Below are 18,037 nucleotides of genomic sequence, written 5' to 3' on the forward strand. Positions count from 1 at the left end.
CACGACCTGGGAGGGTGGGTTAAGGACCATCACCAGAAACTATCTTTTGCCTATGAGATGGCTAGGAAAAGATGAGGGCAGCAGCCACCCAAAACCAGAGGGCTTATGACCCGAAGTCGTGGGCCCTGCCATTGGTGCCAGGCGAGAGAGTTTGGATAAGGGACAGGAATAGGCAGGGACAAGGCAAGTTGCACCCAGGTTGGAGCTCAGAGCCGTATGTGGTAGTGGAAGAGGTTGGCAATACAGGTGTAGTGTATAAGGTGCAGCCGGAGAAAGGGGAGGGAGAAGGTCCTCCATCGGAATGCACTAAAGTTGTGCATTACCCTGTAGCAGACCACCACCCAGAGGGGCAGGGAGTCAGCCTTGAGGGAGAGATGCTAGTTGAGCCTCCATTTTATGGTTTCGTGCCCAGCACTCCAGCCCAGCAGCCGAGAGAGTTGTCAGAGGTGCGGCGCTCGACGAGGCCTAATTTTGGTCAGCCACCCGCCCGTTACAGATCGCTTGACTAGGGTGACAGGGACTGTCACAGGTAAAATGTGGGGGGATGTCACACAGTGGAAAATTGTGTTTTCATATTTTGTTTTGAATCAGACTGTGTATTGCTACATAGTGATTTTATTTGCATGTTTTATTGCTATAGTGCTCTTGCATGATTGTTTATTGATATTTTTATTGCATGATTTTATCCCCATATTTATACTGTTTCGTGTTGCTGTATAGTATTCTTTTTTTATTCCACTGTGGATTGGACAGATAATCGCGTGCACCTGTGAGGTGGAGGCGTGCCCCCGAGGTGGCCTATTGGCCGCCAAACTGACTTAAGGGAGATAGTGAGCGCAAAGACAGGAGAAGAGACACACGGAAAGCGAAGAGCAGGAAACCGAACGTGTGCAGACGAGCGCATGTATAAAAGGACCGGCCTGCCTGTGCGGCGTCACGAGACTTCCGGCGATCGGCCAGCATAACCCGGCGATTCAGTTCTGACGGACAGAATAGCAACAGTGGGAGGCGACGCGTGAAATCCACAGTAGGGCAGAGGGGACGCCTCTGCCTGCATCCGTGAGTATCGCTTTCCCACTGTTGGGCGCTAGGCGTGGTTTTGCCGGGGAAGGGTAACAGTGGCTGTGCCGACTACGTTGCTGGCCCGTGTTTGTTGTTTTAGGGCCGGGCTACGAGGGAAGCCGTGTGCGGGCGCGGAGAGTGGTTGGACTGCACGGTCACGCGCCGCCAGGTGGGGATAGGAGCCTCCTCCCTGGCCTTCTGCTGGCGAGATTTTCCCATCCCAGAAGAGGAGCTCCCCTTCTGTCTCTTTCAGCTAAGGAACATTTGCCCGAGTGTGTGTGGTTGGACACTGGGAATAGAGGACTCTGGGGGGGACGTTTTATCGTATAAAAAGGACATTCATTTAGCTTTGATTTTTTTTAATTGTATTTTAATCTCTGCCGGCAGGGCTTATTAGCGGGTTGGGAACATTTATTTTTATTGTATAGTGGGGATTTTAACTTCTACTTGTGATTCTGGCTGTTCTTCTAAAAAAATAAATGGTGTGTTTAAAGCCGGCCCAGTGTCCGTACTCCGAGCGCTGATTCACTCTCTCCCCTTATGCTTGTATGTATATAGACGTGGTGGCGAAGATTTAGGTCACCAGTTTAGCGGCTACAAATGTACTTGATAATGAGGGTGGGAAACTGCAATAGCATCTCTCAGGAGTCCCAAAGGCCCAGAGGTGTAGCTCTCTTCACTACAACACAGACAAAGGTCGGTTCTTTGAAACAGGGGTTTATTACTTGGGCTTTCTCTGCTCTTTAGTTACACCATCAAGTCTTCAGGCCTTAACGCCAGTACACCATTGTGCCAATACATAGTGAGAACTGTTTAAATTGAGTGAACAGTGCACACACATTAGCAATTTTACAGTACATATATTCAGTCCAAACATAAAATAAAGACAGAAATACCTCTTTGACTGCTTGTCCTGAAAAGAGGTCCTGATGTCTTTGTGTGTCACGGTGAGTGAGAAGAGCCGTGTGGAAAGGTAAGGAAGGATCCAAATGCAGGCACTTTGTAAAGGTGAGAAGGTGGTTTAGTGAAATACACGGCACAGGGAAAACATGGCAAACGGAGACAAACTAAACTATACTGGAAACAACTAAACTACGGAGGAGGAACCAGAACATGAATAACAGACGGCGGTTGACAGCAGGGAAACACACAGATGAAGCAGGGTGGATTCACAGACGGACCAGCAACTACAATGACTGAAGACGCGACTTAAATACACAGAGAAACACAGGGAGATTACGCACAGGTGGTGGACACAGCTGGGAGTAATTAACGAGACGAGACAAGGGAGGTAAACTGAACACACTTACATGAGACGAAGACCTTCACAATAAAACAGGAAACAAGAACACTACACAAGGATGCAGACTCGACACTGAGGGGCGGACAGAAAATAATACATGAAACTCAAACAATAGACATCATCATAATCATCACCACAACAAGAAAACAATCCCAGATGCAAAATTAAACCAAAGCATAATAAACTCAAAATACTGGGTCCAACGGACCCAGAACCGTAACATTGTGTTACTTTGCCTTGATTTCAATAAACCTTTAGTTTAGCTTAGCAGAGCTTCATGAGTGACATCTATTCACCCACAGTCCATGAAAGAAATATACTCTCATTGTATACTCTCTCGTTGTTCTCTCTCTTGTATACTCTTGCTAAGGGTGTTCTCATGAGACTTTAGCCCTTACACATTACACATATACATTTTAAATGAAGACATTTTTAACCTTAAATTATATATTCATGAAATTATATAATCCATTATAAATAAGTCATCCACATCATGAGCTCTAAATAGAACATTGTTTAACATCATTTACAAGAGACAATGAGAAACCTGACATGCAAGCCTGCTAGACCCTGCTATGTGTTAAGAACAGGGTCCCAGGTGCCCCACACTATATCTGTGCAGTTTCAAACCACTGCATGATTCCAAAGAACTTAAATGACCTTTATGCTCAAATGAAACAAGTTCAATAGAATATGATGACAAATCAAAAATTAATTGAAAATCTTTGATAGTTCTCATGAAAATCTAAGTGTTTCTTCTTCTTCCTCACCTACTAAACACCTGTGCAGATGTTCATCTGTTTAATGTCAAACTGCTGCCATACTCTTGAGAAGTTAAAGCACAACTCTGCTCAAATTGAGTAATTTGAAAGGAATGTGATAACTAAAAAATTACAAAACAATCATATGTGATATCACATATGATATCAGATATGATATGTGACATGAAATTCTCAGTGAATTTCTCCTTTTTGTGACTCACACTACAAGCTTAAAAATTGTCATTTCAAACAGTTGCAATATTCTTTAGAAAATAAAAAACAATTATGCTAATTTCATTATATCGTTCTGCTAAAAAGTTTATTAAAATTATTCCTTATCACAATATTCCTTTCCCGTTTTGAAGATCAATTTATTTTATTTCAATCAATAACTTTTTTTTGTTCATTCCCATTAACACAAACTTGCCAACATGATGTTTTTTACTTTTCATATACATTATATAGCATATGGAGTACAGTTGAATGTTTATCATTTAGTCCTGTGTACAGAAATGGTTGCAACTTGAGAAACCAGAGATGAACTGAACAGCTGGAGTTTCATCAAAACACAGATGCAAAATCAGGGGAACACTGGAGCCAGGAATAGTTTTGCACTCCTTGCTCTGTGTTCCCAAGTTTTTGTTCTAGGGGAAATTGCGGAGTGCAAAAAATTGGAAACATGCAGCAAGTAATGTAAAATTATGACGGTAGGACATGACAAAGGACAGAGGAAGATGGAGAAAATAAGTGCAGAATGAATAACAAGACAATGGGGTTAACTTACATAGAGGAGAACAGGAGAACTAGACAGGGGAGGGCGATAAATGCAGATGAAACCGAAACATCGAGGAACAAATCAGGATTAACTAGATGAGGGAAGTAAAATTCAATATCGAGCACTTGGACTATCAAACTAAAGCAGGAACTAACACAAACACACATGCAGTCAACAGGAAGGGGGATATGACTGAATGGGAGACAAATAAATAGGGAAACAGACAACCAGGGCACAAAGAAACAAGACAGATACAGGGACACAAATAGGGAACAGAAAAGGATCACAAAAGAAGGTAACTTGGAAAAATAAAAACCAAGTAGATGAACTGCATTATAAAGAGAAACTACAGAGGATATAATCAATTCTAAAGGAAACTAAACAAACGTAATATACAAAAAGCGAAACTCAAACACAATAGTTTCTCAAAAACATCAGGATCATACAGTAGAAGAAAAGGACAATCTTGAGAATAACTAACAAAGAAAACTATGAATACTAAATCAGAATGAAAATATATCTGGGGCAGATGTAAAAAGGTAATATTCAAACTGAAAACTGCAACGCTGGTTAAAAACCCAGGATTATGACAGAACCAAGTTTTTAATTTTAAGAAATAGATGTAAGTGACACCTACAAATTAGGAAGCTATGTAGCTACAACTAGATTAGACTGGCATCAGATAGAGAGAATAATAGAAGTCACATGACCCAAAGAGAAAGTGAAAGGACATTTATAAATCCAAAGTCACACATGATCTACATCAGTGTGAACAATAAACCAAGGGAGACAACTTCACAGCACAGGTGGACATTCAGGTATGGTAACATTGTGTTAATAATCCAATGCAGGAAATCCAGTTATTAAATTATTAAATTGACTGGACTGAGTCATCTCTACGGTTTGGTTCAGATGTGTCAAGTTAAAAGAATTTAGTTTCTAGAAGAATTTAAAGAATTTACTGTTTTTGAATTTACTGTATTTTCTGTTTGTTTAATTCACAATTAGTTGATGACAGAAAACATGCACAAAATTAAAAATGTCTTTTGGGGTAAGCAGTTTTTTTCATATCATATTCATTGTTGGTGATTTTCTTGCCACCCTTTGCCCTTAATATGTTGTCATACTTATACATACATACATGTAATACTGAGCGACACGAATAAAACTAGCTTGACTTTGACTCAACAGTTTAGAAATAAGGAAATGCTGCAGACTCGAGTTATCTTTTGATCTGAATTTGTTATAGATGTTTGTAAAATTATTTTATAATTTAGTAGTTACCATAACGTCCTTTGATTTAAAAGTCGAAAAAAAAAACATTTCATTTGAGTTAAAATCTAATATAAGTCAACTTAATATGGAAAAGTGTTGCTAACATGTTTTCACTTTGTCATATTTCAATTGCAGGAAATCGCTCACCACCTTCTCGTAAGATATTTAAAATATGATACAAAATCTTGAAGACAAAACTTGAGGCTTTTACACACCGGACGTGTAAAATCCGTGCAAATATTTCCTAGCTTTAAAATATTGTTCAGACTCATCTGTTCATTTTCCAGCTGTTCACACTGACTGTTTGAGCTGAACAATTCCAGGAAATGTAAACAAAATTCCTGGACTGGAACTTTGGGCGAGGCGCGATTGGTTACAGGCAGAGCAACTTTACTGAAATCCATGGGTAAACTGCAGAATTGATGAAATTATTTATTTATTTATTTTTGCGAACCAAGATCGATTTGTCTGAGTTTTCGGATCTGAATAAAATGACCTGAACAACCAGGCCACTGCGTTAGACAACGAGTGCACTCTTAACTCACATGGCACGCCTACTGAATACACAATCAGATGGAAATGGTCACGTAATACTATTTACCTCAGACACACAGCTACACAATGCGGCTCAGTGAAATTATTTTCCTGCCTCGCCTCAAACTTCCCCACTGACATCCTGAACTATGTACGAACACAGCTTCAGCTCCTGGATCCAACCGTTAAATTCTCCCTGCTGCTGTTTTCTTAGTTTCTTACTTTTCTCAGCTCGTCATTATTTGACATCGGCTTCATTTTTAGTTTTCACAGTCTGTTTATTGAGGAGGAATTTTCCGCAAAAACGAAACGCGTTCAGTGTGTAACAGCCTTAATACATAATGATGCCTAATTAATTTAAAACGTTATGCTTCCAGTGTGACTCATACAATTTACATTTTCACTTTACAGTGTTAGAGGTAGAAGAGAGGATCATACCATGGGGGTGAGTATTAAGAGTGTGGTTCCTTAGAGAGGTGTACTAGAATTATTAAGATTAACCTTTTAATTTCACCAACTGTGTGTTAATCCCAGAATCACAATTTTATATCACAAAATCGATCTCTTTTGACCTGTTTGATCATTGTGTTAACTTATGTTTAATGTCCATTCAATTTCACTATAAAACCCATCTGTGGGTGTCACACTTACACTTTGATTCTGATGTCAGTGTAAGTGATTCTCTGCTGAATAAATTTTATACAATCAAATTGTTACAGCAGCACAAACTTCTGAGTCACAATGTGGAATTCACATAGTTTCCCATGGTGACACAGAAATGCTTATTTGGTCATTTCACACTTCTGAAATTGCAGGTAGTAGAAGACAGATGTCAGTCTGTCTCTGTAGTACACCCCTCAAGTGTTTTGTTTGTTTGTTGTGTTATTTTGTGTTTCTTCATAACACTGTTGTGTAAACACACTAAATCCTATTGTAATTTTCTAAATGAACAGTGAAAGAGAGCGAGAACTGCAGCTTGTCAGAGATTACAAGCCTCACAAAGATGTCCAGCATCTCAGAATTATGCTTCATGGACCACCAGGTGCTGGAAAGTCCAGCTTCATCAACTCTGTCGACAGTACTTTAAGAGGCAAAATAGCAACTCGAGCTTTGGCAGACGCAACCTCTGGTGACAGTTTCACTATTGCAGTATGTATGAGGATGTATCTATTCTTATCATAGTTGCACACTCATTTCCTTTAAGGTTTTCTATGACTACAGGAGTGCACTGCAGTGGTAGCTGCTTTATAAGCATTAAAGTATAAAAGAGTGAAAAACAGTCAGCACAACTAGTGTGTAAATTATTCTGAAAACTGTTAAGGTCTTTAGTATCTGGCACTAATATAACAACTCCACTTTTAAAAAAAAAAAAATTTACAGTACAAGACATTTAAAATTCAGAAAGGAAATCCAGAAACTTTTTACCCTTTTGTCTTCACTGACACCATGGGGCTTGAGAGGGGCACTGAGAGAGGAATTCATGTAGAAGACATCAAACTTGCCATTAGCGGACATGTCAAAGAAGGTTACACGGTATGATGTTTTCATCCAGATATTTGTACACAGTCTGTGATACAGAAACTGTATCATGCAAAAAGGTTTAAGTGATTTTGCTGTTTTTTCCCAGTTCAAACCCACAGCTCTCTTGCGTGAATCGGATCCTAACTACAACAGTTCTCCTACTTTAGATGACAAAGTCCACATACTGGTTGTTGTTATTCCAGCCGACACAGTGAGCATAATCAGTGATGAAACTTGGAGGAAGATGAAAGATGTCAGACTACATGCTCGTGACAAAGGTGAGAGCAGATGTTGTTCTACATGTATGATGTCACGATTTCAAATAGTAGAAAAACATGAGATAAAATGATTGCATTGCTTTCTGTATTGGCAGGGATCCCACAAATAGCTGTCATCACTAAAATTGATGAAGCCTGTCCTGAAGTCAAAAAAGACATAAAGAACACCTACAGGAGCAAGCACTTGAATCAGCTGGTATGTTCCAGGACTTTCATAACTTTCATGAGTTTACACATGAATGTAACGTCTGTAATTCAGCTGTGCATTTCAGTATATTTGTACAGAAACCTCAGCTATAATGAGTACAAATATTTGAATAAGTAATTTTTAATTATGTCACTAGTGCAACAATACAGTTTCAGTTTTTTAAATGTAATATTGTTTAAACTTAGATGGAAACAGTGAACAGGAACCTGGGTATTCTACTGAACTGCATCTTCCTCGTGAAGAACTACCACAAAGAAATCAAGACAGATGACGGTGTGGATTCACTGATACTGTGTGCACTGAAAAAGATCATTGACTATGGAGAGGACTACCTGAATGACCAGGATATGAATGATTGAATGAATGGTCCAGGAGGACGATATTTCGTCCCACTATATACTTGAGTATATATTGTTGGGTTGAATAATCCTGACCTGTAACAAATGTGTGAGGGGGACAGAAAATGAAAATGCTCAGTTACTCTTCAGGTTATTTTGCTTTGCTGTCATTACAATCACAGTCACACAAAAAGGGAATTTCATCAAAAATTTTATCGTACTGATTTTTGTCTTGTTCTTATTTTATTTCAATTTTTTTTTCTTTCGTAAATTAAATCCAAATAACCTTCACAGAAAATCAATGAATGTACTTTTTTTTATTTACTGTATATTCAAAATGGTAACTGCATGAAGAATGACACATATATGCTTGTAACCTGTTGTCTGCTGTGTAACTCAAATAAATCATTTCAACCCTCGATGTGAGACTGTCCTCTGTGAATCAGTGATTTCTTGTTTTCTAAACTGTAATGAGAGTTGGATAAGCGGAAGAGGAGAGATAGATATTTAATGGTTTTCATCCCATACAAGCATCCAGGTAGATATATAAATCCAAATCAGGACTTGTATATGTGCTTAGTCCCACCCCCCCTTGGCTATGCATTTGAGAGTTTAATCAGACGTTGCAGATTATCTGGCTTCTAGTTAGAGTCGGACTATTATTCATCAAACTAGTAAGTTTACCTTCTCAGCTTTTTATTTAGTTATTTCCATTCAGAGTAAATTCAGCCATGCTGATACTTTGTTCCTGTCAGTGTGAGAGTAGCAACAACTGTGACCCAGTGTTCATGTCTTTTTGGGTTTATAAATATTATTTGATTTAGTGTCCTTTGTGGTCTTGGCTCTCTTATTGTTTTCTGTTTATGTTATATTTATAGTTTCTATTCTTTTGGGTCATCTGTACAACAAGCTCCAGGCTCCAGTATTCCATGTTCAAGTTTCATATGTTTAGTGTTCAGTTGCTTTCCCAGTTTAGGTTTTGTTAGGTTAGTCTTTGTTTCCCTTTTCTTTTTTGCATTTTTTACAACCATAAATAAAGGCTCGCTTTTATTTCCTTTTTTTTGTAGCGGCACATCCTTCTTTGCCGCTTCTGCAGGACGTAATGTTTCTGACTCATGCTTTTCTTAGATTACTTGTATGCCTTTCAGTAGCAAAAATACCAAAACACAAGCCCTTTGATTTGAGGAAATAAAGACTGAAAGAAATGTCTGATGGAAAAGGAAACTCTGTGTTGTGCTGCTAAACTTTGAGGTTATAAGTCATCAGTGTTTAAATAAGAAAATGCCAAGAGGAGACTAAGAGCCCCGAGTCTGCATGCAAAACATGAAAACTCCATAGCAATGATACTTGTTCTGTGAATGCTGTGTGTGTGGTGTTCTTAAGCTGCTGGAACCTTGAATTTCCCCTTGGGGATTAATAAAGTATCTATCTATCTATCTATCTATCTGTTCTTACATAGGTGTAGGCTACTTATTCTTTGTTATGGTACTTTGCTGTTCCAATGAAACAAGAAGATCTCATTTGAAAGTACATTTTTGGCCATCCTGTGATCTCATTTGCCATATTCTCTTAATATCTTAGAGCTATTTCCAAGGGAAAGAATGTTTATGTTAGATTCTGTTTTAAATCAGGTTGTTATCTAAAAGTCACTCTCATAAAAGTGATTTTAGAGTAATGTACAATTGTAATGTCTTCTTGATGCATTCTCATCCAGGTAAGTAAATCTCCAAAAGTCGATTCTGTTCATCTGGACGTAGCATTTTCCGTAGAAGAAACAACCGCCCAGCCCATTGTTCCTTCAGTGGGCTGGTTTCAGTCATTATGCAAATGTACTGCTCATAAGATTGGGGAAACCTGCAGTCAGCTGAGACTGAAGAAGTCACTTGGATGAGTGACGAAAGATTTCTCCCACGGAAAACGCTAATGCTAGATATTCACAAATTTCATTTCACTAGCTGGGCTCACGTCCTCATTTTATATTTGACAGTATTTTAGTAGGTAAAGATGAATGATTGGACATGAATTGAGCTGTGATTTGGGGAAGGCCTCGAAGGGGACTGGTGACGGCTCCCGGGCCTGGCAGATCCCCATGTACTAAACAGGAGTGAAGAAGTTAAAGAATTGAGAACAGGGAGAGAGAGATGGTGGGGCACGTAAATGAGAATGAACAGCTTGCAGAACTGGGGGGAACCAATATAGATGACAACCGGAAGGAGCGTGTTTGGAGGTGTGGTCCTGCTCCTGAAATTCCGATACATAATCTCCAACTTTAACAACTTAAGTTTTTGTTGCTTTTATGTTTTACATAAAAAACTTCAACATTTTATATTTTCAAATGAAAGCACAGTGATGTTGCTGCATCAGTGTCAAATACTAAATATTCTGGGATTTGATGGTCAAACTATGTGATTTTCCAAATGTGTGTGGAGTAAAATGACCTTTCTCTGATGATGCAAATGTCATGACCAAGAATCATTCAGGATTAACAACAAACTGTATTTGTCTGTGAAGGTTCTCAGTCATCCAGGTCATCGTAGTCAAAGGAGTTTGCAAAGAAAAGCGTCTGGACTTCTTTAAGTTGCTTGAAGACGTTTCACCTCTCATCCGAGAAGCTTCTTCAGTTCTAAGGTCAAATGGCCGAGAGTCCCAGATTTAAAACCAGTGGGAGTATCCCCAAGGAGGGACAAAGGACCCCTGGTGATCCTCTAATCACATGCGCCAAGGTGTGAAAGCGGGTGTGGGACCTAATCAGCCAGGGTTTCGGGTGAGCTCATTGTGAAACCTGGCCCCACCTTGTCATGTGAATTCCTGAGGTCAGATGGCCCAGGATGTGAGTGGGCGTTAAGGCGTCTGGGGAGGGAACTCAAAACTGGATTATAGATGGCAGACAGTTGGTGTCGTAAACCACCGCCTCTGTTCAAAGATGGTCGCTCACAGTGGACATAGATGGCCTCTTTCACTCCTCTTTCAAACCATCTGTCCTCTCTGTCCAATATGTGAACATTGGCATCCTCGAAAGAGTGTCCTTTATCCTTAAGATGCAGATGGACTGCTGAGTCTTGTCCTGTGGAGGTGGCTCTTCTTCACACCTTGGCGCATGTGATTAGAGGATCACCAGCGGGTCCTTTGTCCCTCCTTGGGGGGATACTCCCACTGGTTTTAAATCTGGGACTCTCGGCCATTTGACCTTAGAACTGAAGAAGCTTCTCGGATGAGAGGTGAAACGTCTTCAAGCAACTTAAAGAAGTCCAGACGCTTTTCTTTGCAAACTCCTTTGACAACAAACTGTATTGATAGCAGAAACAGTCTGTCTTATAGTTCTCGGACGTTACCACTAGTTTTACAAACACATTCTTTTTCATGTCTGTCTACGTGGTTTTATGGATAAAGTGATTTTCAATAGTACAAACATCGTCTAACTTTTCTTTGCTCTCCAGTATAAATGCAGGAACCTGCAGGATTTATTAAAACTGTCACAATTTCACACTCAATGCCAAAAACAGGGTTGATCCATGTTTCTATGAAGACCGCTTCATATATTAACAGCTCTGAAAAATCCCTTTTGTTTTTAAAAAAAGTAATGTAGAACATGATCTCTCTCACTCTCTGTGTCTCTAAAAACCCCAGCAAACTGGTAATCACTTCTAAACAATGGGGGTAGTTTATGGCTCTTTATCAGCCGCAACACCATGTAGCACCTGGATGTTCTTTTACAAGGCGGTGTTGTTACTCCAACTTCCAACCTGCAGGCCCAAGGTGTCTGACCTCTAACCCTTGCTGGCATATGGCCCTGTGAGGCCCTTGATCAGCAGCAGTAGCAGTAGTAGTAATACTAAAAGTAGTAGCAGTAGTAGTACTAGTATTGTGCAACAACCAGGCTTCAAGAGCGGTCACTCTTCTGGCTTGAAAATGGTGAAAACATATCACATACACATGTCACAGTCTTAACTGCAAATCAGAAATGCTGCTAGGTAAATTATAAAAGGAGTTTAAACTTTAGGTTTGGCATAGACACAGACTTTATTAATCCCACTCTGGGGAAATTCACATGTTACAGCAGCACAAGGGTCAGCAAGAAAACATGAATCAGAGATATATTAGAAAAATACAAAAATAAATAAATACTGCACAAATTTAAAATGAGTAAAAAACCTATGTGAGTAATTACTACTGATCTACAAATGGTGGTTATATATAGCAAATACTCTCGGAGAATGTTAGCATTTTAGCACACAGCCCCTTTCTCTATAAAGCTGATTGTAATTCCTGGTCAGTTCATGCAGTAATTATAAATTAAAGCCGCACTTCAGTTAACTCTTTTTTTTAACAATTAATAACAGGTTTGTTTCTTAGATCTAATGATACAGCCAAAACATACTGCTTGTATAGTGCTGTATGTCTCCCAGCACCACAACAGGGTGATTCCCAAAGTATGACTCAATAAACAAAGACTCTAAAGCCAGAACAGAAAGATACAGTTGGAAGATCAAAGATTAAGGATTGTGCTTTTATACGATGTAGTAAACCATCCCCTTGTCTTCTTGGCCTTGTTGTGTGTACCTTAGAAGTCAAATTATGCATTAGCCAGACTTTGAAAAACATTTTGAATTTCATTTATAACTGAGATGGCAAGCTGTTATCAGAAATCTTATGCTCACCAGAAGCATGTAATCCCACTTTCAAAACCTTTAAGTGTCAAATCCACAAACCCAACATGGGGTCAGAGCGAATGTCAGTTTATTCGCACGGCCCAATGTGTAAAGACACATTTTTACTTTTCTTGTTTGTAAGGCCAACTTTGATTCTGTTTTTCTGGCTTAAACAAAAGCAAATACAATGTAATAAAGCTTTCCATCGGGGCATGCACCCTCCAAATCTCCCCATCCTCACTGTTACAAAAGCAACGGTTCAACTAAGAATTTTATTTCACACACACACACAGTCCCCCCCAAAACGAAAAAGGTGACATTTTTAGTCAAAAAAGTGAACTTTTAGTCAAAAAGTAAACTTTTTTGGCTTAAAAATGACAACAAAACTCAAACTATCACAAATGATTATTTGTTATTATTAATACTCCCTAAGTCATAAATCACTGGTTTGACATAAGGTGTATGTTCCTACTCTCTAAAGTGGAATGAAAGTGATTGGTTGAACAGGTGTTCATGATGTCTGTTCTGTGTTATCTGCACTTCCATCAGCGTACAAGACTCAGCAGCAGATTAGAATCAAACAGAACATCTGCATTCAACCTGCATTCATCCTGACTCTTCCTGACTCTTGGTGGCGCTGTCACTTGGTGTTCGCTCGCTTTGTGGTAGAGTATCACTTCCTGTTCCTGCTCAAACACAGTGGTGTTTCTGAGTAGCTTTTCTGCTTAGCAATTTAATTTAAATCTTTTGATACATCCCTTTTTCATAGTATAATCTTAACGTGCTTCATCTGAATCACCCTTTCTGTGTACTCACTACCTAATTTATAGCCAAAGTATTCACTCACTGTCTCTTTACTGTTTCGCTAGCTTAGCTTAGCTCGTAGCCGACTCGTTAGCACCATGGCTACTTCACCTGTCCCTCCTGCACTTTCCTGCTCATTGTGTCAGATGTTTAGTTACTCCTCGGCCTCCTTTAGCAGTAATGATACCTGTAATAAATGTAGCATATTTGCAGCTCTGGAGGCCAGGATTGCTGAATTGGAGACTCGGGCCGCACCCTTCATTCACCCGTAGCTAGCCAGGCCCCTGTAGCTGGTGCAGCCGAAGATAGCGTAGGCCCGCTAGCTGTTCCCGGCAGACCCCAAGCAGCTGGGGAAAGAGGCGGCTGGGTGACGGTGAGGAGGAAGCATAGTCTTAAACTGAAGCCCCAGGTACACCACCAACCTGTTCATGTGTCTAAACTTTTTCCCCACTCGGCGACACACCGCCGGGGTCAAACTCTGGTAATTGGTGATTCTGTTCTCAGACATGTGAAGCTAGAGACACCGGCAGCCATAGTCAATTGTCTTCCAGGGGCCAGAGCAGGCGACATTGAAGGAAATTTAAAACTGCTGGCTAAGGGTAAAGCGTAAATACAGTAAGATCATAATTCACGTCGGCAGTAATGACACCCGGTTACGCCAATCGGAGGTCACTAAAATCAATATTGAATCGGTGTGTAACTTTGCCAAAACAATGTCGGACTCTGTAGTTTTCTCTGGTCCCCTCCCTCCCCAATCAGACCAGGAGTGACATGTTTAGCCGCATGTTCTCCTTAAATTGCTGGCTGTCTGAGTGGTGTCCCAGAAACGATGTGGGCTTCATAGATAATTGGCAAACCTTCTGGAGGAAACCTGGTCTTGTTAGGAGGCGGCATCCATCCCACTTTGGATGGAGCAGCTCTCATTTCTAGAAATATGGACAAATTTATTAAACCCCCAAAATATGACTATCCAGAGTTGGGACCAGGAAGCAGAGTTGCAGTCTTACACGCCTCTCTGCAGCTTCTCTCCTCCTGCTACCCCCCCAAAAACCCATCTCCATTGAGACTGTGTCAGCTCCCAAACAGACAAAAAACAAACCAAAAACCAGCAATAAACAACTTAAACATAAAAAATCACAAAGAAAGAACAATACAGTATCCACATCTGAACCAAAGAGTAAAACAGTGAAATGTGGATTATTAAATATTAGGTCTCTCTCCTCCAAGTCTCTGCTAGTACATGACTTAATAATTGATCAACAAATCGATTTACTCTGCCTTACAGAAACCTGGTTGCAGCCGGATGAGTATGTTAGTTTAAATGAATCAACACCCCCGAGTCATTCTAACTACCAGAAATCTCAAAGCACAGGCCGAGGGGGCGGTGTGGCAGCAATTTTTCACACCAGCCTATTAATTAACGAAAGACCAAGACAGACTTTTAATTCATTTGAAAGCCTGATGCTTAACCTTGTCCACCCCAGCTGTAAAACTCAGAAACCAGTCTTACTTGTTATCATCTATCGTCCACCTGGGCCTTACACAGAGTTTCTCTCTGATTTCTCAGACTTTTTATCTGATTTAGTGCTCAGCTCAGATAAAATAATTATTGTGGGTGATTTTAATATCCATGTAGATGCTAAAAATGACAGCCTCAACATCGCATTTAATCTGTTATTAGACTCAATTGGCTTCTCTCAAAATGTAAAAGAACCCACCCACCACTTTAATCACACTCTAGATCTTGTTTTAACATATGGCATAGAAACTGAACATTTAACAGTGTTTCCTGAAAACCCTCTGCTGTCTGATCATTTCCTGATAACATTTACATTTACAATAATTGATTACACAGCAGTGGAGAGTAGACTTTATCAAAGTAGATGTCTTTCTGAAAGTGCTGTAACTAAGTTTAAGAATATAATCCACCCACTGTTATCATCTTCAATGCCCTGTACCAACATAGAGCAGAGCAGCTATCTGAACGCTACTCCAACAGAGGTCGATTATCTTGTTAATAATTTTACCTCCTCACTACGCATGCGACTCTGGATACTGTAGCTCCTGTGAAAACTAAGGCCTCAAATCCAAAGTCCCTGACTCCGTGGTATAATTCTCAAACACGTAGCCTAAAGCAGATAACTCGTAAGCTGGAGAGGAAATGGCGTGTCACAAATTTAGAGGATCATCATTTAGCCTGGAGAAATAGTTTGCTGCTTTATAAGAAAGCCCTCCATAAAGCCAGAACATCTTACTATTCGTCACTGATTGAAGAAAATAAGAACAACCCCAGGTTTCTCTTCAGCACTGTAGCCAGGCTGACAAAAAGTCAGAGCTCTACTGAGCCAACAATCCCTTTAACGTTAACTAGTAATGACTTCATGAACTTCTTCACAAATAAAATTTTTATCATTAGAGAAAAATTACCAATAATCATCCCACAGATGTAATATTATCTACAGCTACTCTTAGTACCATCAATGTTAAGTTAGACTCTTTTCTCCAATTGATCTTTCTGAGTTAACTTCAATAATTAATTCCTCCAAACCATCAACGTGTCTTTTAGACCCCATTCCTACAAAACTGCTCAAAGAAGTCCTGCCATTAATTAATGCTTCAATCTTAAATATGATCAACCTATCTCTAATAATCGGCTATGTACCACAGGCCTTCAAGGTGGCTGTAGTTAAACCTTTACTTAAAAAGCCATCTCTAGACCCAGCTGTCTTAGCTAATTATAGGCCAATCTCCAACCTTCCTTTCATATCAAAATCCTTGAAAGAGTAGTTGTCAAACAGCTAACTGATCATCTGCAGAGGAATGGCTTATTTGAAGCGTTTCAGTCAGGTTTCAGAGCTCAGCACAGCACAGAAACAGCTTTAGTGAAGGTTACAAATGATCTTCTTATGGCCTCTGACAGTGGACTCATCTCTGTGCTTGTCCTGCTAGACCTCAGTGCTGCGTTTGATACTGTTGACCATAATATCCTATTAGAGCGATTAGAACATGCTGTAGGTATTACAGGTACTGCACTGCAGTGGTTTGTATCATATCTATCTAATAGACTCCAATTTGTACATGTAAATGGAGAGTCCTCTTCAGACACTAAGGTCAATTATGGTGTTCCACAGGGTTCAGTGCTAGGACCAATTCTATTTACATTATACATGCTTCCCCTAGGCAACATCATTAGAAGACATAGCATAAATTTTCACTGCTATGCAGATGACACGCAGCTCTATCTATCCATGAAGCCAGGTAACACACACCAATTAGTTAAACTGCAGGAATGTCTTAAAGACATAAAGACCTGGATGGCCGCTAACTTTCTGCTTCTTAATTCAGATAAAACTGAGGTTATTGTACTCGGCCCTGAAAATCTTAGAAATATGGTATCTAAGCAGATTCTTACTCTGGATGGCATTACCTTGGCCTCCAGTAACACTGTGAGAAACCTTGAGTCATTTTGACCAGGACATGTCCTTCAATGCACATATTAAACAAATATGTAAGACTGCTTTCTTCCATTTTGCGCAACATCTCTAAAATTAGAAATATCCTGTCTCAGAGTGATGCTGAAAAACTAGTTCATGCATTTATTACTTCCAGGCTGGACTACTGTAATTCACTATTATCAGGATGTCCTAAAAACTCGCTGAAAAGCCTTCAGTTAATCCAAAATGCTGCAGCGAGAGTACTGACAGGGACTAGAAAGAGAGAGCAGATTTCTCCTGTTTTGGCTTCCTTCATTGGCTTCCTGTTAAATCCAGAATTGAATTCAAAATCCTGCTCCTCACATACAAGGTCTTAAATAATCAGGCCCCATCTTATCTTAATGACCTTGTAGTACCATATCACCCTATTAGAGCACTTCGCTCTCGCTCTGCAGGCCTACTTGTTGTTCCTAGAGTATTTAAAAGTAGAATGGGAGGCAGAGCCTTCAGTTTTCAGGCCTCTCTTCTGTGGAACCAACTTCCAGTTTGGATTCGGGAGACAGACACTATCTCTACTTTCAAGATTAGGCTTAAAACTTTCCTTTTTGCTAAAGCATATAGTTAGGGCTGGACCAGGTGACCCTGAATCCTCCCTTAGTTATGCTGCAATAGGCGAGGCTGCGGGGATTCCCATGATGCATTGAGTTTTTCCTTCCAGTCACCTTTCTCACTCACTATGTGTTAATAGACCTCTCTGCATCGAATCATATCTGTTATTAATCTCTGTCTCTCTTCCACAGCATGTCTTTCATCCTGTTTTCCTTCTTTCACCCCAACCGGTCGCAGCAGATGGCCGCCCCTCCCTGAGCCTGGTTCTGCCGGAGGTTTCTTCCTGTTAAAAGGGAGTTTTTCCTTCCCACTGTCGCCAAAGTGCTTGCTCATAGGGGGTCATATGATTGTTGGGTTTTTCTCTGTATTTATTATTGTGCTATCTACTGTACAATATAAAGCGCCTTGAGGCGACTTTTGTTGTGATTTGGCGCTATATAAATAAAATTGAATTGAATTGAATTGAATTGAATCTATAGCCCACAT

At 39.9% G+C, this 18,037-nt stretch overlaps 1 protein-coding gene across 1 annotated transcript; it reads left to right on the plus strand.

Moving 5' to 3' along the window:
• Window positions 1–4,681: 4,681 nt before the first annotated feature.
• On the plus strand, window positions 4,682–8,474 carry LOC116319190 (interferon-induced protein 44-like). Its single transcript, XM_031738441.2, has 9 exons — window positions 4,682–4,719; window positions 4,910–4,952; window positions 5,312–5,332; window positions 6,122–6,155; window positions 6,664–6,859; window positions 7,091–7,243; window positions 7,338–7,509; window positions 7,605–7,705; window positions 7,903–8,474. Exons 2-9 carry the CDS (start codon window positions 4,913–4,915, stop codon window positions 8,074–8,076), a joined length of 891 nt encoding a protein of 296 aa, XP_031594301.2. The 5' UTR covers window positions 4,682–4,719; window positions 4,910–4,912; the 3' UTR covers window positions 8,077–8,474.
• The last annotated feature ends 9,563 nt before the right edge of the window (window positions 8,475–18,037 follow it).

The sequence above is a fragment of the Oreochromis aureus genome, linkage group 23 (genome assembly GCF_013358895.1).
Source record: "Oreochromis aureus strain Israel breed Guangdong linkage group 23, ZZ_aureus, whole genome shotgun sequence".
NCBI lineage: Eukaryota > Metazoa > Chordata > Actinopteri > Cichliformes > Cichlidae > Oreochromis > Oreochromis aureus.